The sequence below is a fragment of the Podarcis gaigeae genome (assembly GCF_964106915.1).
Source record: "Podarcis gaigeae genome assembly, chromosome: 9".
NCBI lineage: Eukaryota > Metazoa > Chordata > Lepidosauria > Squamata > Lacertidae > Podarcis > Podarcis gaigeae.
The window spans coordinates 64,335,741-64,360,019 of record NC_139685.1 but is presented as its reverse complement, the minus strand read 5'-3'; the positions used below and the strand labels follow the sequence as shown (position 1 = coordinate 64,360,019).

At 44.0% G+C, this 24,279-nt stretch overlaps 1 protein-coding gene and 1 long non-coding RNA gene across 5 annotated transcripts in view; one reads left to right on the top strand and one right to left on the bottom strand.

The window, feature by feature from the left end:
* FAM13A (family with sequence similarity 13 member A) overlaps positions 1 to 24,279 on the bottom strand; it is a 146,057-nt gene that overhangs the window by 30,833 nt on the left and 90,945 nt on the right. For all 3 annotated transcript variants that reach the window (XM_083756397.1, XM_083756396.1, XM_083756398.1), the window contains 6 exons: positions 22,683 to 22,724; positions 13,183 to 13,239; positions 11,988 to 12,167; positions 8,872 to 9,058; positions 6,333 to 6,409; positions 5,396 to 5,438 (listed from right to left, as the gene is read on the bottom strand). In XM_083756397.1, coding sequence (XP_083612523.1) covers positions 5,396 to 5,438; positions 6,333 to 6,409; positions 8,872 to 9,058; positions 11,988 to 12,167; positions 13,183 to 13,239; positions 22,683 to 22,724 — 586 coding nt within the window. The remainder of the gene's footprint in view (positions 1 to 5,395; positions 5,439 to 6,332; positions 6,410 to 8,871; positions 9,059 to 11,987; positions 12,168 to 13,182; positions 13,240 to 22,682; positions 22,725 to 24,279) is intronic.
* LOC310852946 lies at positions 18,421 to 21,285 on the top strand. 2 transcript variants are annotated; one of them, XR_014568470.1, is made up of 2 exons: positions 18,421 to 19,150; positions 21,015 to 21,285. It is a non-coding gene; the product is annotated as an uncharacterized lncRNA (long non-coding RNA). The 2 variants fall into 2 exon arrangements; XR_014568471.1 differs by lacking the exon at positions 18,421 to 19,150 and adding an exon at positions 19,377 to 20,010.

Sequence of the window (24,279 nt, the reverse complement as noted above, 5' to 3'; positions counted from 1 at the left end):
TTAGCAGGTTAGGGGAAACCCCAAGGTTATACAACTACAAAGAATTTAGAGCAGCCGACTTGGGGGGGGGGGGCCCTAAAAGGAAGTGATTGAATCCAGCAAGATCTGAGCATGCTCAGTGGCCATAGAATGTTGACTGGATTGTGGGGGTAGGAAACAGGAACCTAATGGAAGGGAAGGGAATGGAATGGAGTATCTTGGAAGAGACCATCCTGGAATGGAGTAGATTGTGGTAGGCTTGCAACCTGACAAGGAGCACTCTGCATTGGAACTCCCCCCTCAAATCCCACTTATAACTTTATAAACCTTTATTAAATCCTCCACAATCCTATTTATTTTCTAAAGTAATATCCCCAAACTCTTTGATCATATGGAAGGTATTACTTCCTGACCTCCCCCCCTTTTGCTGTTTTCTGCACCCTTTCTTGGTCTACAGTATTCTTTTATTGCAATGGGAGGCAAGAATTGTATACAGTATTCCATATACAGGCACAGCACAGATTTATATAAAGGCATCACAATACTGGGAAACATCTATTTTCATTCCTTTTCCAATTTAAGGGGCCTAGGGCCTGGGGCTCAGTGGCCAATAGGGCAGAGAGGACACGATCATCAACACCTTTAGACACAAGTAAGGAGTGTAGGGGACGCAGGTGGCGCTGTGGGTAAAAGCCTCAGCGCCTAGGGCTTGCCGATCGAAAGGTCGGCGGTTCGAATCCCTGCGGCGGGGTGCGCTCCCGTCGTTCGGTCCCAGTGCCTGCCAACCTAGCAGTTCGAAAGCACCCCTGGGTACAAGTAGATAAATAGGGACCGCTTACTAGCGGGAAGGTAAACGGCGTTTCCGTGTGCGGCTCTGGCTCTGGCTCTGGCCAGAGCAGCGATGTCACGCTGGCCACGTGACCCGGAAGTGTCTCCGGACAGCGCTGGCCCCTGGCCTCTTGAGTGAGATGGGCGCACCAACCCCAGAGTCTGGCAAGACTGGCCCGTACGGGCAGGGGTACCTTTACCTTTTTAAGGAGTGTAGAGGTTGCATCCTGTGACCAGCAGCAGACCGGCAGCCCAGACTCCAAGGTCCAACTATGGAAATTTACAAGTCCTGTCTGCCCATTGCCCTCTGCCCTCATCTGAAGGTAGGGTGGGCAGAGAAAAGGAAAGGGAGCCTGTTCTGCTCTGAATAACGTTGTTTGTTATCAGAGGTATGTTCCTAAGCCCCCCTAAGCAACAGGCTTAGAAGGGCTGTGGAATGCAAAAACTACTCTGAAAGAATGCAAACATTTTCTTGACCCTGTAATACCTGGATAATGCGATCTCTGGGCAAATGCTATGCCTTTTCCTGTGATGAAAATACTTACTGAATTTTAGATTCTGTATAAGCCAATTTTAAAAAACAAGTTCAGCGCCCCGTTTTTTAAGGGAACAAACATGCTTTGTTTTTACATGACCCCAGTCAAGCTTGCAAAGATATACCATTTGCCTGATAACAAATGTTGGAAGTGTAAAGAAGCTGAAGGAACATTCTTTCACCTCTGGTGGTCCTGTCCTAGGGTGAAGGCCTTCTGGGAAATGATATATAATGAGCTGAAAAAGGTATTTAAGTATACCTTCCCTAAGAAACCAGCGGTCTTCCTTTTGGACATTGTCGGCCAGAGTGTGCAAAAGAAGGATCGAACTTTTTTTATGTATGCCACAACAGCAGCAAGGATACTTATCGCTAAAGGCTGGAAAACGCAAGATTTGCCCACATTGGAAGAATGGCAGATGCAACTGATAGACTATATGGAACTGGCAGAGATGACTGGCAGAATCCGAGACCTCGGAGAGGAACTGGTGGAGGAGGATTGGAAGAAATTTAAGGACTATTTACAAAAACATTGTAAACTGTACGAATGTTAAGAAAGATGTAAGATTTGTAATTATATGGCTCCAACAAATTAGTAATAAGGGATTAAATTTAAAGGTAACTGAAAGAAAAGACAAATTTTGGATAAATAATATGCCAGAATTAAATTTTAAAGAATAAGTGGGATTTAAATTCTAAAATTTGAGATTTAATATTGGACAATTACATAATATAAATTGAACTAAGTAAATAATTTGCTAGAAAAATTTATGCGTTTAGAGTGCAGCAACAAGAGATGAGAGGAAGTCCAAAGATGAGAATGAAATGTGGTTATTGGAAAATAATATGTTTTTATGTATGTTGTTTATTGTTTAAAAATTTAATAAAAATTATTATAAAACAACAACAACAAACAAACATGTTTTGTTTTGAGAGAATTCAGGTGCGCTAACGTAAAAGTTCTTTTATATTGTAGCTTTAGGTTGTGAGGATAAGGTAGGAGGAGGGAACTTCCTACAGTGTGCTGAGATCTCAGTCTGAGAAATAGTGACTTCTGAAAGGTCATTCAGTGAACATTATGGACGAGTGAGGTTTTATTCCCAGCCTTAGTCCAACAGATGAGCCACAGTGGATTAGTAGCTAGTTTCCCAATAACCCTGAAAACAAACACCAATATCTGTTGCTCTCTGCTGCTAGTCCAGTACTCTTGGGAAGCACTTCCACTGGACTGTTTGAAAAGCAGAGTGGTTACAAAAGTAGTGCCATGGTTGGGCCCCTCATCTTGAACTGCACTGCATGGCTGCTGCTGATCCTGAAAAACTTACACGCAAATGTGCTTACTCATTTAGCAATGCACTTTCTCAGGGTCGTTAAAGCAAAGGCGACCCCCGGGCAGCCATTGACATTTATATCTGTGAAACTGTTTACTTGGGGTTAAGGTTCGTCTAAGAACATGGAGCTGAGCCACATTTGCTTTGCCCTCTTTGCCTGGTATGAGACACGATGGCATAACCCCTTCCTGATTACACCATGGCAGCAGCTGGACTTGGAAAATTACACACAGGCACTCTGTGGCACAGGCCGTATTTAGGGGAAGGGATGGGGAGAAAGAGTAGCAAGGCATCAGTTACCAGTTTTACTTCTCGTGTTGCACAACCTGGTGAAGGACAGACAGTCCCTGGCACTCTATGAGCTTACCCTCATATTGGGTGGGTGGACAGAGAAGCTGAACAACACTAGCTAGTCCTGTTCCTATCATAATGAAGCAGAAGGACCACTGTGCTCTTGCCACTTTCACAGGGGCATCTGGGTTGCCACAGTGAGAACAGAGTGCTGGGCTAAGCAAGCCCCTTGTTCTGATCTAGTGAAGTTCTTACACGCTGACTTTCAGGGTTCTACGGGAAAACCGAAGAATTGATGCTTTTGAATTATGGTGTTGGAGGAGACTCTTGAGAGTCCCATGGACTGCAAGAAGAGCAAACCTCTCCATTCCTAAGGAAATCAGCCCTGAGTGCTCACTCAAAGGACAGATCGTGAAGCAGAGGCTCCGATACTTTGACCACCTCATGAGAAGAGAAGACTCCCTGGAAAAGACCCTGATGTTGGGAAAGATGGAGGGCACAAGGAGAAGGCAACAACAGAAGCCGAGATGGTTGGACAGTGTTCTTGAAGCTACCAGCATGGGTTTGACCAAACTGTGGGAGGCAGTGGAAGACAGGAGTGCCTGGCGTGCTCTGGTCCACGGGGTCACAAAGAGTCGGACACGACTAAACAACAATGACGGGAAAACCACAATTCTGCTGAAGCACAGACTGGTATTCAATCCTACTCCTTCTTAGAGTAGGGCCACTGAAGCGAATAGACATTTCAGTGGGTCTACTCTGAGTAGGGCTTAGTTGAATACAAGCCAGGGGGCCAGATTCAACTAATGGTGTTCTGCTAGTGGAAGCCAGCAAAGACACACTTTTGCTAAAAAAAACCCAACCACCATCCTCAAATAGTTAGAACGTGGTGCTGAGAACGCCAAGGTTGCAGCCCCAGCCAGCAAGACTAGTGGTCACAGAGGATGGGAGCTGTAGTCCACAATAACTAGAGGCAGCCATATTGGTTTAGCATTGCATGTGACTGTGGCCACTAGCTCATGTTGCCCATGGTCGCAGACAATGTTAAACCTGGATAGAGGCAGCGTGGGAAAACTGGACAAGAACAGAAGGGATAATGTGAGCCTGCATATTTCAGCTCAGTTGGTTAGAATGTGGTGCTGATAATGCCAAGATTGCAGGTTTGATTCCCAAAGGGACAGCTGCTTATCCCTGCATTGTAGGGGGTTGGACTGGATGATCCTCAGGGTCCCTTCCAACTTTGATAATACTTTGATTCCAAGCCATTCCGGAGGATTGGGAGAATAAATAGAATTCAGCATGTCAGTGAAATGGGTGACAATCTCCTTAGAATGGTTCTGAATTCCACCCACAAAATCTAGCTTTCTGAAAATATCAGCATACTCTTTTTTTTTAAAGTGAAGCATCTCATCCTTAGACTACAAAAGTGAGCCTGGCAAAATGACTAAACCCAGAGAAGATCCTGCAGGGACTAGAGGGCAGATCTGCAGAACTCTGCTTGATTCCCTGCCCCTCTCCGTGGGCCATGGGCTTGTAAAGTTATGTAGAACAATTCAAGCTAATTTGCATAATTTATGCCAGGCACAGAATATGGGTTATGTCAGCACCGAATGCTTTTTCATTCTCTTTAAGCGCTGGGAACATCCAGCTGTTATTCTCTTCCTTCTTACACTGAACCGAACGTGCAATTTTCCTTGAACAAGGACGAAACTTTACTAACCCTATTCAAAAACCACCCATGTCCCCTTGCTTTCTAGGCAGAAATACTAGCCTACAAGAAAGGAGCGATCACAATAAGAAAGGCGAAACGGAACCGACAGGGAACAAACCCCAAAGGGAAGGAACAGATTTTCAATTCTGGGGAAGAAAGTATTAAGGAGGGGAGGGCAAAATCCTCCAGGATTAGGGGAGGGGGAACATATAGGAAAAAACATCCACTTCATAGAAGCGAAGCAAGGAACACAAATTGCTCTCACACCACCGTGAGCTAATGGGTCACATGGAGCTTCTGACAAGGTGCTTTATGAAACTCCACAACAAACCAGGATGCTAACTTTCCTAACTGAGTAGAGTGGCAAAGAAATGAAGCATTTGTAAAGCACCAAGTCTGTGTTGCAAACCTCACCACTGCCAATAGCTGACTTAAGGACCTAACAACACATTACGTTTACTTAAGCATATATATTCTGCCCTTCTGGTGCAAGAGCACCACTCTCAGGGCAGCTTACAACATTTTAAGCTGCAATTTTACAAAAACAGCAATATGTAAAGTAGTGAGCCAAGGAGACAGGATAAGCAATTTCATACAGAAGTTTCATCAGCAAGTAATCCAAACTGGGATTCATGGTTAAAGCTCCTTCTTCACTAACCAAGAGCTGCTTTTTGGTTTTTTGGCCAAAGGATCAAATACATCACAACAAATAAACACACTAACCTGAGGATGCCTTAACAAGTCGCTGTCACTTTCATTGTCTTTGCTGCAAAAGAGAAGAAATAGTTTGGCTCAAAAGTGTATCATAACGAAAGCTAGCAACAAGCTCAGCATTTTAAACAATGGCCTGGTTCACATTTCACATGAAACTATCGTTAAAAACAAACCATAGTTTAAATGTGGATGAGCGGCATGATGCATGCTACTAAAAAAAACACCATCACTCTGTTTTTCTCCAATTCCTGTTGTGCTGTGGACAAAACTAGCCAGAGACTCATTTGATGTGTTGTCCAAGCCTGGGCTTGTGCCTTGCTGTACTCCTAAAAATCCCCACAGCTGGTAATGAAGGTTTGTTCTTGGCTTATTGCTCAAGGTTTGCTTGGGAAAAACAAACCACGAGCCTAGATTTGGATAACTAAAGAAGTTAAGACTCTAGTTTGTTTCCTGGCTACTCATGAGCAGCAAGATCAGAGAAGGAGCAGAGCAAGTACTTCACAGCGGTATGCGCCAGCATGCTGTTCATTCACATTAAACCATAGTTTGTTTTTAACTATGGTTTTGTGCAATGTGTGAATGAGTCCAATGACCATTACCACTATTGCTACACATTTAAAAGGATGACTGAAAATATTTTAAGGTTCAGTACTTTAAAAACTAAGTCATCCACTTTAAAACTTACAAAACCAAGTCATCTACTCTTTAGAGACCTGAATGGAAAATATGAATGATCAACCAGCAAGGTAATGCTTAATAAAGGCAAGTTCAAATTCATAAAATGCTGCAGAATTCTGCATGTAAATTTTAAATCTCTATGTTCAAGAAAAGATGAACTACAGGGCTCCCAAAGTGGTTGTGTGCAACTAGTTTCAAAGTATAAGGAGATTCTCTAGTGTTGGGATTCACTGAAATCTTGGGCCGGAGTAATTTCCATGCAAGTTACCTGTCTTCAGAAAACACTTCCATGTCATCTGGTCCTGTTTTGTCCACTGTTCTCAAGGAACCAAAAGTTTCCATTGCCTGTAAAACATCAAATATTAAGAAAACTGTTATGAATCACCCATTTTTAAAGTGGTAGCTGAAAGCATCTTTCATGCAATAATGAGCTTAGCACACACAACTCTATGATATAAGTAGCAAAGTGCAGATAACTATGAAGGTTCTTCCATGGGAAGGTTTGAGAGGTGCAATTAATGGGAAAGCAAAAGATGAAATCAGATATAAATAGCTCTTTATGACTACAAAGCCACAGTCTTCACTCATGATACTTCACCTTTCCAAACAGTCCCTTCTGCACAGGTCTCACTACAACAAACAGGCCACATTCAAACCATCACACAGAGACCTTTTGCTTCCACATGCAGCCCTTTGGCTCCTCCCATTGCTGTAAGCCTCAATTAAGCCAGGAAATCTCCTAATTAACCCCCAGTTTCCTGTTTCATTTGAACTGGGTGCAAAGGCTAATTGTTGTGTGTTGTCTTAATAAACCAAGCTGTGATCTTTCAAACTGGACTACTGTCTCCCCATGGGGGCCCCATTTCTGGGTCATTCTCACCCCACTTTTTTTTCTTCCTTGCAAGAACTAGCCACTCATTCCATACCTCTCACAAGCACCCTGACTTGGTTGTCTCTTTGATTGTATAAGTACTATTGCATCCCCCTCTTTTTCCTTCCCATGTCCCTTTCTGGGGACAATTCCAGACACCCCTTTCTGTTAATTTGTCCTCATGATGTTATCGGGGCAGTCACACATGTTCCTGCTTTCAATGCTCTTTGCACCTGCAGATGTTTTGGGGTGATCACACCGCTTGGTTTCCCATCTGTGCATAGCCTGTAACTTGCTGCTGAAATCCCATTCTGGTTTATTTCTCCCCGCAACCCACTCTTTCATTGTGCTATTCCCCCTCTGGACAACAATAATGTGATAGCATCGGGGAAGCATCTCATAACAAACTAAAACAGAATAAACCCAGCACCGATGCAATATTATTATGCAAAGAACATGTTGCAGAAGATATCTGCAATACACCACCAGTCTAGGAAGACCCTAGGCCTTTGCACCAGGTGAGTGAACAAGTCTTTCCTTTGAAACAATCAGGGGTCACATCTGAAATAGTTGCAAGCTACATGATTTCAGGGCATGGATCAAAGGCACATGCCTTAACTTGCTAAAGCTAAGTATTTTTGGGTCTGGTTGGTGCCTGGATGATTAACCATCTGGGAACCACATGAACGCCATTACAGGTTTCATGGCAGAAGCTACAAATGTAAGAAAACAATTTCTTTTTAAGCTCTCCAATTCCAGTTTGGCAGCCCTAAAACCATTCATTGCCTTGCCTTTGCTTGCTCATTTATCCAAAGGCATAAGAAAGGCAACTGGAATGTATGTATACATTTGCTTAAAAAGTAAGAAGGATTTCAAGATCTGAACAGTTGCAGAACAGCTTGAGCAAATCCCTGCTGTTTAAGTGAAGGTTTTGGCAATGTAGCCGAAGAGAACCAGAGGAAAAAGTTTGCCATAACTCCAAAACTACAACGTATCAAGCATTCAAAAATCAGTGGGCTTCCACACATTACACTGCCTATTTGTACATCCACTGATGGAAAAGTTTGGTTTCTATAGGATACAGGGCACAGCTGATGCCTGAATCTGCAGACAAGAGGAGCCAGTCTTGGATTGGCAATGTTCACACCTTGTCACTATGGACAGCCACCTTCCACTGCAAAGGTCAAAGAGGGATTTTCTAGCAAGCTGTGGCAGAGAAGCAACAAGCCGCAAAAAGCTTAATAACCCTGCCTTGTGATCACCCTCCAGCCTCTTCTCCGACGCCTGCTATTTGCCAACGTATGCCGAGGCAATCAATAGTATTCTTGAATCAAATGTCACAGATACCTATATTTATCATGTTTCCAACTCAAAAGGATCTGAAGTTATGGTGTCTGGGGTAGTCAAAACAATGGACTCATTCACATGCCAAGATAAAAAACCTCCTTGTGTGTGGTATGGCCTTATGAATAGGAGCTCAAGAATCTGCCTTATGCTGGACCACTTTTCCATTTAGCTATGTATCTTCTACACTGACTGGCAACAGCTCTCTGGGATTTCAGACAGGAGCCCTGCTTGGGGAGGGGCCAGGGATAAAACTGGGACTTTCTGAATGCAAAGCAGATGCTTTAGCACTGTGGCCTTTCCCTAACATTTCAGGGGCTGGTTGGCCACACCTGGGAAACACAGCCAGGTGGGCAGGGTATAAATAATACTATTATTATTATTATTATTATTATTATTATTATTATTATTATTATTATTACTACCGCCTTCAACCATGCACCCAAGTTGCTTCCTCAGCTGCCTGCACTCCTCCTTTCCTCTTCCTCCACCCATTACCCAGAATTGCAAGGGCTCAATAACAATTCAAAGTTTGCAGCCATTTCATAAGAAAGAGGGAAACAGCAGGAGTGACGTTAACAGCTATGCTTACCAGAGGACTGTCCTGGTTGTCATTAAGCTCAGAAAGTTTGGTGCTGGATTTCTGTCGCTTTGGTTTACTCCTTTCTCCGATATATCCAGAGCTGGCCTCTTGCAGTTTTTCTACTTCTTGAGCAGTCAGCATACACTCTTCAATGCTGCCAAATCCAGAAGGAATATTCTCCTTATTGATCACCTCCCTGCAGAAAGACATTGCAGGGTTACCAATCTGCTTCAGATGTTCTTAGAATATGCAGGAATTACGGGAAAATTTAAAGAACCAAGGAAGGGGAAGGAGGGAAGTCAATGAATATGTATGACTACAATGGTGGATACTTAATGATGGAAATGTATACTTGAAAATTATCAATAAAATAATTTTTTAAAAGACTAATCTGCCTTAGAGTGTTAATGAAAGCACACCAAGGTGTTGCCCTGAATTTGCACAGCTCTGGAAAAATCTCTGCGCTCTAGGCTTGTTTATAAGTTTCCCAAGTCTTCATTAAAGGACATTTGCCTGTAGGTAGTGACAAGTCTACCTCTAGTGGCCCCAGAGGATGGGTTTGAAGGCACATGGCATAGTAATCCACCTGAAGCTAAGCAGATCTGACCCTGGTCACTGCCTTGATGGGAAACTTACTTGAGCTCCAGAGAATAAGATATACACGAAAATGCGAACAGTAAAAATAAATAAAAATAAATTAATAGTAAAATTAGTAAACTTCCCTGGGGTAGATCAATGAGAAGGGCAAACAAGTCTGCCCTATAATTGCCAATGAAAGTGAAATCCATTGCAACAAACACAGTACGTGCCGGCCCATATTAATTTCTTTAATGTTCTGGTACAGACCACCTTGACTAAGAGGAATGGATGGAAAATAAAACTTCAGAATTTGGAGAAGCTCCCATCTCCCCCACTTTTTTTTAAATTGCTCTATTCAAATAACTGTACACCGGGTACCCAGATTTGCATTATTTTACCGTAATTTTCTGTAAAGCAAAAAACAAGGGATTTGTTTTATTGGAATTTCCTTCACAAGCAATTTGTACGGATTATTACTTTGAAACATAATCTATTACATAATCAGATGCAATATATATCCACACATTAAACATGCAATTCAACTACAATATTCATTAAAAACTTAGCCGTAAATCCTGTTGGTTTTTAATTGCTGGAACCTCCGCCCTCCAATAAAAAAGAGGTAGGTAAACTGGGGCCAATTCTATGCCTGTCAGTTATTTCATAGGACAAAATGTTTCGTGCCTATTAGCAATTAAAAGTGCATTAGTTTTCCGTAAACGGGAAAGCAGACTTGGAACACAGACAGCCCAGCAGGTGTTTCTGCTAAACTGTATGCATGTTCAAGAAGTGAGTATAACCACGTTGCTTCAGTCTCATGTTTGACCAGGGGACACAGCAGAAGAAAGGCCAAAGAAAGCACCCTAACGTAGACTTCTTCTTTTAGGCAGGAATGAGAGAAGAATCGGAGAACTGTAGAGTTGGAAGGGACCCTGAGGATCATCTAGCCCAACCCCCTGCAATGCAGGGATAAGCAGCTGTCCCATATGGGAATCAAACCTGCAACCTTGGCATTATCAGCACCACGCTCTTAACCAATTGAGCTGAAAGATGAAGGCTCACATTTCCCCCTTCTGTCCTTGTCCAGTTTTCCCACCAGGTTTAACATTATCTGTGATTACTGGCAATGTGACCTACTGGCCAGAGTCACATGCAATGCTAAATCATGGTTAAGAAGAGCAGCAGCCAATATGGCGGCCTCCAGTTATTGTGGACGACAGCTCCCATCATCTGTGACCACTAGTCTTGATGGCTGGGGCTGACAGGAGTCCATCCCCCTCTGGAGGACATCATGATGGTTTTCCTAGTGGTTTAACATTACATGTGAACTGGACCAATGTCTACATAGGGCCTGATGTAGCAGACACAACTATCCCCACAGCTAAGGGATTAGGAGAACTCTGCATGGCTCTTTTTTCTCCCTGCCAATCCTTTTTGGGGCTCACCAGGACGCAGCTTGATGTCTGCAGTGTTAGCACATCAGCCTAGACTGAATGATGGCTGGCTCTGAAGAAGCGAGAAAGGAGTTCAATCAATCTATCTATCTATCTCTCTGGGAGCCTGCATATTCACTTGGTCTTGGCTTATGGTGTCGTGTAAACTAGGTTGGTATGTTGTTGCTGAACAGAAAGGATAGAAGTTTATCTGGGAATCTATCATGCCCAATTTGTACAGAGGTTTTTCATCAATGTATTTCTTGATACTGAATCCAGGTACCCCAAAGCAGGGCTTCTAGTTTACTACCCGACATTCTAAACCTGAATATCTCAACGTGGTACCACTTCACACGTTCTGCTTAAGGTCTGTGGTCAATCTTGTGGAGAGTTCACAAAACCAAAAGAATAAGCTCTGCAGAAATTCTGGCTTTTTACAGTTCACCACAATGGATTTTTTTTAATAAAAAAAAGGCCATGCTATAAACGGATCAATTTTCAGATGCCGCTCAGCTAAGGTTTCCTTCATAAGTTTATATTCGGTTGGTGTGCCGGGGCTCTTGTATGCAAATGAAAGGACTTGAGAGGCTGGAAGACACGCAAAAAGGCAGATCTGCAATTCAATAGGAAGGCTGCACAGAGGTTGTGGGGGGACGACACCCAACCGCAGTGCTATATGCTGCTAAACACGTACGCCTGTACACTAGCCCATCTCTGACCTACTTACTTGAGAAGCATCTCAGCATGGCTACTAGTACAGGGAGAATCATTGAGACACTCTTGGGATTGGGAAACACTCCTGTTTTGCAAGAGGGCTTACATTTTGGGTTCACCTTTATAAGAGGAAACATTTTGGTGGTGGTGGTTTTCCATTAATTTTTTACTTGCGGAAACTGATGCTACATTTCTCCCAGAAACGTAAAGGGAGGGGGTTGGAAATGTTTCCATCAGCTGAGCACTGTGACAGCAACAAGGCAGAGCATCACTTTTAATGCTCTTTGAAGCTGCTCTCTATCAAGGCAGTTCCCTGACCCATCTAAACCAATACTGGGTACTAGTACACACTACAGATTTCAGGCTGAACACATAGAGAGGCAGAAATTGCAATCGTACATATCTCTGTTCCTTCGGGCTTCATCCTGTTCTTTATGATGCCTCCGTCGCTGCCGGGCAGACACGTTTGACGATGTGGATGATGTTCCCGACTCGGATTCTTCAGAGCTTTGACCGCCGGATCCATGAACGTCAAAAAGATGTTGCTCGACTGCTGACCGGATTGTCTTTTCTAAGTATCTGTAAAACCAACAAACAAATATGCAAGAAAGCAAAGGAATGTTAAGAATGATGGAGCTACAAAAATGAGGGTAAAATCTCACGTGTAGATTTATCAAGAAGAACCTCTTCTAGCAGAACATAGAAGGAAAAATTCTGCTACTGCAATCCAGGGCATAGCCTGAAGGCATATGAGGCAGCAAACTCCGTTGAAGTAGCAAACACTACAAACACTATGTACAAGCAAGGGTGCATATTTGAGATTTCTGTAACAGCTAAGGCATATATACATTGTTTTAAGTGACCCTAAGAATCCAGCCTTGCTCAAGAACACAAGCAGCATCCTGCTGGATTGATTTTACCCTAAACTGAGGGATAGGAATACAGTGGTACCTCGGGTTACATACGCTTCAGGTTACAGACTCTGCTAACCCAGAAATAGTGCTTCAGGTTAAGAACTTTGCTTCAGGATAAGAATAGAAATCGTGCTCCAGCGGCGCCACGGCAACAGCAGGCCCCATTAGCTAAAGTGGTGCTTCAGATTAAGAACAGTTTCAGGTTAAGAACGGACTTCTGGAACGAATTAAGTACTTAACCCGAGGACCACTATATATTACATTTGGTCTGGAATTCTTTATCAGAAGCCTTGCAACCTAGCAGGCACTAGGTAGTCCACCAGAAATTTATTAGTGGCCCATCAGTAGACCACACTGCCCAACCTTGCACAAAATTCTTCCAAAGCACAGGAAGACCCACAAAATGTTCTAATCAAAGTGTCTCAAACTATATAGAATCACAGAATCGTAGCGTTGGAAGGGATCCTGAGGATCATCCAGTCCAGCCCCCTCCAATGTAAGGATGTCAACTAAAGCATCTATGACAGATGGCCATATCTACAGGACAACAGCCTTGTTCTGAGCTAGCAAACTTTATCAAGGATACTTTCCTTGAGCGTTTGCAGAGTCAACAACACACACGCACACACATATAACAAGCACAATTCAAAACCAAAGAAGACATAAAAGCAGACACTTACTCTCCAGTAGGAGGGAGGCTGCTGCTGGTGCTGCTGCTGACTTGCGACACGTGAGCACTGCATGAAAGGAATTCAAAAGTTATATGTAAGCCTCAAAGAACATTAAGAAAAGCTGCTTAGAGAACCCCAGAGCTTTGCTTGAATTCTGAATGATCTGTTTAATGAATTAAAAAGGCCTCCCAAAATATAAACACACCTCGGGCCAGTTTCATGCATGCATGAATATAACTTGATTTCTGTTCACTTGATGTCAGATGAATGAGTGACCTGACTTCAGTGAAAGGCATCATAATTTTCTTTTCAACAAATTGTGGACCAGTAACATTTGGCAAATTATTTGCAAAGATGCCTTATTATCGCGTGAAGAAAGAGAAGCGTATGCTTAGTTGCCAGGTTCTTCCAGTTTTATAAGACTATCCTTATAGTCTGTTATTGTCAGCTGTGCATTTGAACTTACACTGTTTTTTTTTAAAGTAAGTTCCTCCCCCAAAGAACGTTGTTCTTTTAAAAAAAACGAAATGCATCATATGAATAATCTGAACGATAAGATAAAACTGACAAAACATAACCAGTTCTTTAAAATTCAGAGCATCTCAAGGCTACACAGTATATTTGGGAGAAGAAAGTTCTTTTGACAAAAGAAATCCTGTTTGCTACAAAACCATTTCATCCTTGTCCTGGTTCTTTTGACTTCAAAAAGATGTGTCATCTTAGATACTTAATTCCCACCCCCCAATTTTACCTGTCAATTCATCAATCCTAGGTATTACTAGAGACATCATACACCTGTGGCGCCAACTCATAAGTGCAAGTTACACTTGGAATTTCATTAATCAAATGATGGAACACGTAAATGCAAATCAACTCTCAGACTGCAAACTCCAAAGCAGCAATGATTCAGCCACTATTTCTGACCAATCTGCCGTGATAAGAGTAGGTTAGAAACAACACGCAAACAAATTTCAGAGCCTCTCACAGATTTAACACACAGCTTATAACACAATATGCACCTCTCAAAAATGATCAGCATAAAAAGAAGCAGACTGGCTTTTTAAAAAGAACATACATTTAACTTAAAGCAGCTTAGCAGATTTGCGATGGCATTAGATGCATTTGCTGTGTGTTCTTCTTGTGAATACAGCCATACCTTAGCTTCCAAACAGCTTAGTTCTCAAACGTTTTGGCTCCCGAATGCTGCAAACCCGGAAGTGAGTGTTCTGGTTTGCGAACGTTCTTTGGAACCCGAACGTCCGATGGGGCTTCCGATTGAGTGCAGGAACTGGAAGCCGTGCCTTGGTTTTTGAATGTTTTCGGAAGTTGAACGGACTTCTGGAACGGATTCCGTTTTTTTTTTTCTTTCCCCGGAACGGATTCCGTTTGAGAACCAAGGTAAGACTGAATTGCACAGAGCATAATGGGGAGATCAATTGGCAAACTATGTAATCGGGATGAAACACGCGCCCACCATTTGTTTACAGGCACGGCCTCCCTTGCCTTCCTGCTTTGCACAGAAGGCACCTGTGATTGTGTAATCAATGCACCTGTTGACCCGTGGCTTCAAGCAGCTGAGAGACCCTCCATGTATGGAAGCAGTATACCAGGCGCTAGGGGTAAACAGCAGGAGAGAGCTGCTGCCCTTATGCTTGCCTTGCAAGTTTCACAGAAATGCCTTTCTGCCCATGAAGGCTGAACTAGGTGAATGGCAACTCTTTCATTCCTAACGCAGATTCAGTCTCCTTGCACTGCTTCTTATCATGTGCCAATGTGGCAGGAGCACTGGTGTGTTTTGTGGTAAGTTTTCCTATACACCCTATTTGCTTAGGGTGATTTGTATTGGGAGAAACTGGGAAATTTTCTGCAGCATTACTACTACTACCAACATCATTAATTCACTGCCTCCTAAACAACAGCACATTTTTAATAATGTGTGTAAATACCTTGAGACAAAGGCATTTGCATACATTATTAAAAACGCTTAAAAGCACAAAAACATTTAAGACAAGACTAAAACTGTAACTGGTAGACACACATTGTAAAAAAATATGCATCTGTTCTACCTCGACAGGAATGCTACTCCACCCCACAGTAAAATCCCTACTGTGAATTACTGCAGACCTGGCTTCTGAGATTTTTGGGGCTTGCAGGAGAATCTCTCCTGCAAACTTCAGTAATCTACTGTGTAGATCTACTAGATAAGGCAGTCTCTCAGGTAACCTGGTCCTGAGCTGTACAGGGCTTTCTATATTAGCATCAACACCTGAACGTGGCCCAGCAGTACAAGAGCAGCTGACACAAATCCAACAAGCAGGGTGCTATGTGCTGTCTGTCCGTAGTTTGTCTCCACAAGTTTGTCCCCACAACCTTGCTGCTGGGTTCTGCATGAGCTGCAGCCTCTGGCAAAGGGTCGCCTTGCATGGAGCACACTGCAGTAATTCGACTGTGAGGTTATCACTGCATGGGCAACTGTGCCCTAGAGAGGGGTCTAATTTAGCAAGTTTATATTAACAGACATCACTAAATAAAGCTAAAAACTGTGAAACTGCGTAGCCTACCCAATACAGTGGTACCTCAGGTTACATACGCTTCAGGGTACAGACTCCGCTAACCCAGAAATAGTGCTTCAGGTTAAGAACATTGCTTCAGGATGAGGACAGAAATTGCGCAGTGGCAGCGGGAGGCCCCATTAGCTAAAGTGGTGCTTCAGGTTAAGAACAGTTTCAGGTTAAGAACGGACCTCCGGAACGAATTAAGTACTTGACCCGAGGTACCACTGTACTTATTTGCAATTGGCATCCGTTCATTGTTCCTAATGGACTTAGAACGTTGGACGTTTTCTGTGGAAAAATAAGGCACTCATGTCACTGGCCTGAAAGCAGCCACATGCCCAATTTACCAGACACAACAATGCACATGATTTCTCTAGGCGTAAGTGATGCCACATAGGACAATACTGAATGGGGCAACTGTGTCCCTGAAGGACCAGCTGTGCAGCCTGGGAGTCATTTTGGATTCACAGCTGTCCATGGAGGCGCAGGTCAATTCTGTGTCCAGGGTAGCTGTCTACCAGCTCCATCTGGTATGCAGGCTGAGACCCTAACTGCCCGCCGACTTGTCTCGCCAGAGTGGTGCATGCTCTAGTTATCTCCTGCTTGGACTACTGCAATGACCTCTCCGTGGGGCTACCTATCATCGTCAAAGTTTTGTCTTCCCAGGAAGCGAGAACACAGCCTTGTCTTCGGAGAAGCTCTCTGAACTGGGAGGCAAGGTCAGGTCTGAGACGTGCCGGAGTCCTCTCTCTCCGCCTCCTCCATCCCGCTGACTCAGCTTTGCAGATAAGAGGGGCCATGTGACATGTTACTGAGGTTCAGAGCCTGACTACAGTATTCATAAACCAAGTTGTTATGAGCTTAAAACATTTCGTTGGGCTTGATCCTCTTATCGGCAAGAGAATTAATTCGCCCAGCTGGCTGGCCTGCATGTGTGCAAACAAGAACGACATGGTGTCGCTGAGGGAGGCAGATACGCTGCAAAATGCAAGGCTCAGCACAACACGCTTGCTGAACAAGGAAACGCTTCAAGCGTCCTGCTTCTCAAACAGTTTGTCTCCGGTGTGCTTCTTCGAAGTTACCGCTAAGCATCCCTGCTAGTACTTTCTAGTACAGTCATACCTCGGGTTGAAGTCCCTTCAGGTTAAGCCTTTTCGGGTTGCGCTCCGCAGTGACCCGGAAGTAACAGAGTGCATTACTTCCGGGTTTCGCCGCTCGCGCATATGCTCAAAATGACGTCACGTGCATGCGCGGAAGCGGCAAATCGCGACCTGTGGATGTGGGCTGCATTCACTTCAGGATGCGAACGGGGATCCGGAATGGATCCCGTTGGCATCCAGAGGTACCACTGTAATGTGTGAACCCCTCGCTGCTACTCAGAACGTGTTGGGTTAGTCTAGAAAGAAGCAGTCTATTCATCAGTAAAAGTAGAGACTGGCGACATTCTTCTAATGCAAAGCTTGCTAGGTGACCCTGAGCCGACCACATGCTCTCAGCCCGACCTATCTCACAGGGTTGTTGTGAGGATCAGAAGGGGATGAGAACTATCTAAGTCACCTTGATCTCCTTGAAGGAAAGGTGGGTACAAATGTAACAGAGAAGAACTGCTGGGATAGCTCACTTGGTACAGTGTGAGAATCTGAATCTCAGGGTTGTGGGTTTGAGTCCCATGTTCGGCAAAAGAGTCCTGCATCGCAGGGGGTTGGACTAAATGACCTTCGAGTTAAGGCGCTAGTTCTTAGGGAGCGTCTCCACCCCCATCGTTCTACCCAGACACTGAGGTCCAGCACCGAGGGCCTTCTGGCGGTTCCCTCACTGCGAGAAGCCAAGTTACAGGGAATCAGGCAGAGGGCCTTCTCGGTAGTGGCACCCACCATGTGGAATGCCCTCCCACCAGATCTCAAAGAGAACAACAACTACCAGACTTTTAGAAGACATCTGAAGGCAGCCCTGTTTAGGGAGGCTTTTAATGTTTGATGTATTACGGTATTTTAATATTTTTTGGGAAGCCATCCAGAGTGGCTGGGGAAGCCCAGCCAGATGGGCGGGGTATGTATGTATGTATGTATGTATAAATAAATAAATAAATATTATTATTTTCTTTATTTGTGGTCCAGTCTTACAGGGTCAGGTGTACAAGGACACACTTTACCCAGAGGAAAACCCGGGTTTGCCACTAAATATTTATTTATTTATTAGATTTATATACTGCCCTTCATCCAAAGATCTCAAGATAACAATACACGATAAAAGCACAAGAGAGATAGTCAAAACAGAAACAATGAAACAATAACATCCCCCTCCCACAAATACATTTAAAAGGCCATAGAGTATTAATCAGCCAAAGGCCTGGCACCTAAAGATATATAATGAAGGTGCCAGGCCTTGCTGGGGAGAGCATTCCACAAATGGGAAGCCACTGCAGAAAAGGCCCTGTTCTCGTGTTGCCACTCTTCCGGCCCCGTGTGGAAGAGGCACACAAAGAAGGGACTCAGAGGATGAGTCATCAGGGAGCCGCAACACGATGACAACATCTGTATGGTACTCATGCTGGCCATATGTATCTGCAGAGATACCAACTGACCAGGAACCACAGCAAACATGGCCTGACCTTGTGTCTTTTAGCAGCAGCAGCAGCAGCAGCAGCAGCAGCAGCTTCGATGCAAGGAAATGAGAAGGTGAGGCCTTTTTGTTTACAGCATAGAGACAAGCACCTGCAGATCAATCAGCTTTTAAAAGGGGACAAGGCAAGGCTGAAGTCTAGCTTTCCGGCAGCATTTTCACAGTCTGTCATCGTGTGCCCTGGTGTGTTTGCAAGGCGGGTGCTTTTCTTATCGAGGAAGCTAGTCCAGGCAGAAAGCAATTATTTACTTTTGCACTTTCCTCCCCCTTTCCTCTAATCAAATCATCACTGGGGATTTGTGAGCAGCGACACCTGCAGCTGAAAGCCTAGCTGTGCTCCGGGAGGGCGTGCAAAGATTTTCTTTTCGCTGAGTCTAGCCACAGGGACCTCTCCTGTATTATTCACTTTGGCAAGTCTAGGCTCTCTCCACCCAAGGCATGGACTCTCCTATATTAGATTTTTTTTGGGGGGGGAGGTGTTCCTCAGGCACAAAATCATGCCTGTTAAACTCACTCAGTGTGACACCATTCTCATTTATTTGCAGAATTTATAAACCACCTTTTCCCTCCAAGGAGCTTAAAGTGAACCCATATGATTTTCTTCCTCCTCACTTAATCCCAACAACCTTGTGTGGCACATGAGGCTGAGAGGCAGTGACTGGCCGAAGGTCACTCAGTGAGCTTCACAGCCGAGCAAGGATTCGAATCCAAGACTCCAACCGCCACGCCACTCTGCAAAAGTAAAAAAGCAACGTCTAACCCTAACTCCCCAAAAACACTGATACGGCCTCAGCTTATTGGTAGTAAGCCCTGCTGAGATCTGGGTGCCAGTTCAAATCAACCTTTTTTAAAAACAAAAACAAATTAAATTAGCTCACTTTGAAAACAGAGCATTTCAGAGTTCCTAATAAACGACGACAGTTGTTGGAGCCCAGAGTCACGAAAGCAAACCAAAAGACAGACTTCTTCTGAGGGACCATCACCACCCCCACCCTGTTTCCCACTCTAGAACAGGGATCGCCAACCTTTTTGGACTGCAAGGACATATTTGGAATTCTGAGAAGGAAGTTTCTGTGGGCGCCAGTCACAAAATGGCTGCTGGGGTGGCGTGGCATAACTAAAAAATGGCTGCCGTGGGGTTATGTAGGAGATGCTGAGCTAGAACAAACAGGAACTGCTGGTGCAGGAACAGCATAGAGTCCCTCATGCATTTTGTATTTTTGATGGGATGTTGAATGAGGCCTTTCTCAGACACCAAAGGCAATAACTGGCAGATATATTAGCACCCACAGACACAGTACTGGCAAATCCTGCTCTAGAAGAGACTTGGTGCCTCCTTCAGGAGACGAGCCTGTTATTTTCAATACGAAAAGGAAAGGGGCCTGTGTCTTAGATGTCCCTTCTCTATACATTGTACCCACTAGCATAATAGGAATTAAGTCTTTCTCTGGCTCATGGACAGAAGCCATTCACAATGTCAAATTTTGTTTTGCTGCCTCTGCGAAGCATCTCTAAAGTCCAACACAGAACATGGTTTTCTCCTCTACAACTGATCCTTTCTACTTGGCTGACCTAAACACCTGGAGACCCAGGCCCTGCTCTGAAAGTTTCTTATCTACCCCTGTTGACATTCATCACCTGTTGTTTTCAGTTTTCTGAAGTACGCCCTGCTTATCTAAGAATCTCAGTGCTAATATAAACCCAGGATTACCAAGCAAAAGACAAGGCACAGAAAGTTTCTTTGTACAAATATTTAGAAAACCAAACAATGATCCTCTTGGCTTTTAACCTATTATAACATGGCAGCTTCATGTTTTAAGCTACAACTGACACCTCCTAAAACGGATGACAATATTCCTGTTGATCTGAATGGAATTGCATTACATGTTTGATAATATAATATAGTTTTTGTTGCTCTTACTAAAACAATGGAGGGAAGGCAATCACGGTTCCAAGTGCTATTTGCTTTGAGTCATATAAACAGTGTTTTTGGCGTGCAAGATTCTTGTGTCAATTTAGCACCACCACAAAATTGAGAAATAGCATATTGTTTTATGTTGTTAAAAAAAACCTATATTACAGTGCGCTAAGCAGTGGTCATGGTGGTGATGAACTCCAGCTGTGATTGGCTCAGCTACCTGCCTGTCTGTCACAGTGGGGCTGGTCAAGCCACTGGTTACCATTGGCTTAGCTGCTCTCTTGCTTAGAGTCTCAACCTGCCATAGAGATGGGAGGTCAGGTGCACAGCTGGGCTGGCTGAGAGTTGTAGTCCAAAACATCTGGAAGGTGCCAGATTGGCGGAGGCTGTGCTAAGGGAAACAGAGACAGAGGAATCTAGGAAAGGAGAGCTGGAACAGGAAGAGGGCTGCAAGAATGCAGCGGACAAGGCAAGGAAGAAGACAGACACGCAACAGGTAGGGAGAAGATGTGCAGAGCAAATAACAGGCCAAATCTTTGACTGAAAGCCTCTGGTTATTTGTCTACTTTTACAGATAGGGCTGTAGAAACTGGCTCAAGGTTAAGCAGATGTCTGCACTTGTATTTACAAAGGGCTGCACCCACATGGAGGGGGATTTAAGAGTGCACCAAGTCTAAAATGAATTTCAGACAATTAAGATTCTAATGTTACAGATGTTTGTTTAATCATTTCGCTGTGCTCTTTAGGTTACGTCCCTTGACTGAAATGGGAGAGAGGAGATCGTTAAGGAACACAAGCTGCTGTGCTCATCAGAAACTCTGCAACATTTGCAGCACCAATGATAAGAAGAATAAAAAAAGGCATATACATAGCGTTCCTGCCAGCTGGCAAGAGAAAAAGCACCCTGCAGTCCTTGGAATATGGACAGCTCTTGTTTGCACCCACCCTGCATGTTACATAACCGTCTCTCCTCTCGACCATTGTACTCTGTGTACTGTATAAAAGCTGCAGCCCACACCCTCCATGTGTTTACGTTAATTGCTCAGTTGTTCTATCGCATAAATATGTCTACATCAAGGCAAGCGCAGCGGGGCAGGAAGTCAGCAAAACGGCAGGGTGGGAAAAGAAAATAGATGTCTTGCAAAGCAGCTTCTGGCATGGAATCATTGCAGGGCAATTACCCCCCCCCCCTTTGGTTTCTGCAGCAAGGCAGGGAAGATAAATGGCAGGAGTTGTTGAAGCAGCAAGAGCTGCCTCTTGCCACAAGAGCTCTCAGGCAGCGAAGCACCCGCCGTTGGCCAGCTTGTGGCCATCTTCCCTGCCAAATTAACTCCTCTTGGCAAACCACGCATTTCTGGTGTGTGACACTGAGCAGCCATTCTTCCTTCCTTCCTTCCTTTCTTTTTAAAGAAACAAGCTGCCAAATGTAATCAGGGGTGCATTATGATGCTAAGCGAAGTCACAAAAAGAAACAAGCTGTGCAACAGGGAATTATGTCACAAAGCTAGATTATTGCTTTGCTTTAATTAACAAGATACTGATTTAAATGGGGCACACCACCAATGCACTTCCAAGACCTGCCCATCAGGAGATTATGCCCTAGATGCTTTTCCTGTATTCCAATATTCCAGGAATGATAAAAGCAAGCCTGGAAAACAACTTTCAAAACCCGAAGACCTCCAGAACTCCATTTGTTTCTATGTGTGATATGAAGCATTTGCACAGGCATCTCCTTACATAATCACAGAAATGTGGGAAACTAAGTCAAACCAAGAGTGCATTATTGTCTACAATGACTGCAAGAGGCTTTCCAAAGTTTTGGACAGGGGTCTCTCCTATTTGGAGATGCCAGAGATCTTGTGCAAAGCAGATGCCCTATCACTTTGCCACAGCCCTTCCCAAACGATATCCACTAGAATATTTAAAAGAAGAAGAAGAAAAATCCCTAAACATCTCCTGGCTAAAATAAGCAACAAATCCCTGGCATTCTGAGATTGAGAAACCGATGTGCAGAAATAAGGAAAAGTCATAGAGACGTTTGTTATTAGCTCTGGCTCCCCCTGCTGTTGGTCTCCCAGCCTACTGGCCTACCAGTCTGACTGGGCCCCAGTCACCGCTGTCGCAATGTTTATGTGTCTGTCTGACCATGCTGCTTTCAGTGGGTGGGGTCAATATGTATGAAACCACTTCTCCCTCCATGTTTTCACTGAATACATGCAGACTGCGGCACTTCTTTGTGGCAGTGATTTCCACGATTAATTATGTGTTGTGTGAAAAAGAGCTTTGTTGCACCTGGCCAGGATGAAGAGCAGCTGATTCCTCTTGTTGGCTAAGGAAGGACTGTCTCCCATCCTCAGCAGTTTCTTACAAAGCTGAAACATAGTGGAGACAAGCAAATAGAAGTACGGAAATACCTTAGGTAGAACGGTGACATGGGCCTTTCATCCTCTTGAGAGCTGAAAAAGAAGACAACATATTTGTCATTAGCATGCAAGTTTCTGCCCTTCATTTGCAAGCTAATTCATACTGAACCACTGAGATCTGAGTAGCAGAGGCTGGAAAAGAAGGTGTGCTGATAGGCATGTTTTGCTGCACTGCCAGAGACAGAGGCTTGCAGGCGGGGGGGGGGGGGAGTGTTAAATTACATTCTTCAAGGTTACAAAACCCCAAGTCGTTTTGCTAGTGCTCACCAAGGCAGAACTAGATAAAACTGCTGAGCTTTCAGGAGCCTGAGCAGCTGTGCAAGACTTCAAGGGCTATTTCTATAGCAACGTTGCAATGATCTGCTATAAGCATAACCAGGACTGGGAGGTGGCGGGGAGGACCAGGGGCTTTCTGTGGTTCCACAAATGAACAATTGGCCTCTAAAGAAGGTTACAATTTCTCTTACTAAAAAAAACAGGGGGAGGGGGGACGGAGGGAGAGAAAAACCAATGTAAAATGCTGGTTTCAAAACCATGCCATCAAAATTAAATGCATACAAGTGGTAAAATACAGTGGTACCTCGGGTTACATATGCTTCAGGTTACATACACTTCAGGTTACAGACTCTGCTATCCCAGAAATAGTACCTCGGGTTAAGAACTTTGCTTCAGAATGAGAACAGAAACTGTGCTCCGGCGGCACGGCGCTATTAGCTAAAGTGGCCCCATTAGCTAAAGTGGTACCTCAGGCTGAGAACAGTTTTAGGTTAAGAATGAACCTCCGGAATGAATTAAGTACTTAACCCGAGGTACCACTGTAAGCTTCTACATGGTGTGACCACACTTGGAATACTGTGTCTCTAAGACCACACCTAAAAAATGATATTGCAAAGCTGGAAAAGATGCGAGAGAAAGAAACCAAAATGAACATGGTGCTGGAGCAACTCCCATATGACAATAGAGACACCATTTCTCTGTTATGTAACGGAAGGGAGTTTCAACGTGTAGGTGTTGCCACACTAAAGGCATGAATCCTGCACCATACAGAATGGACCTTGTGGTGGTGAAATGGTTATCTGCAAGAGTGCATCTCCTGCAAAGCATAGCGACCAACTGGTTATGTAAGAGGCTGGGAAATCTTTTAGGTATCCCGGTCCCAAGTTGCGTAGGAGTCTTGACAATATCTTGGACTCTTTGATAACCCAGAGTTTGAAAGCCAATAAATGGGTTCACCAATGCTAATTTATAGAAAGAAAAAGCCAGCTTTGATAATGAAATAACCGTGGTCTCCAGTTATGAATGTCATTTGTTAAAACAAACACCCACACATTAAATGGTTATGGGGTGGAGAGTAAGGAGAAGAGATTTCTCTTCAACCTTCCCTCACACCTTTCCATCATTTTCTATAAGTATTGGACTAGATAATGGGGATGCAACAACGATTGCCTTTTGCCCTTTTGTTTTGAATCATTACACATCTGTTACTTAAAGTGTGGTTCGACAACTTTTCTTCTTGTGAGCCTGTCAGAAACAAACACTGTGGAAGAGCCACAAGGCACGCACGCACGCATGCACACACACACACAAT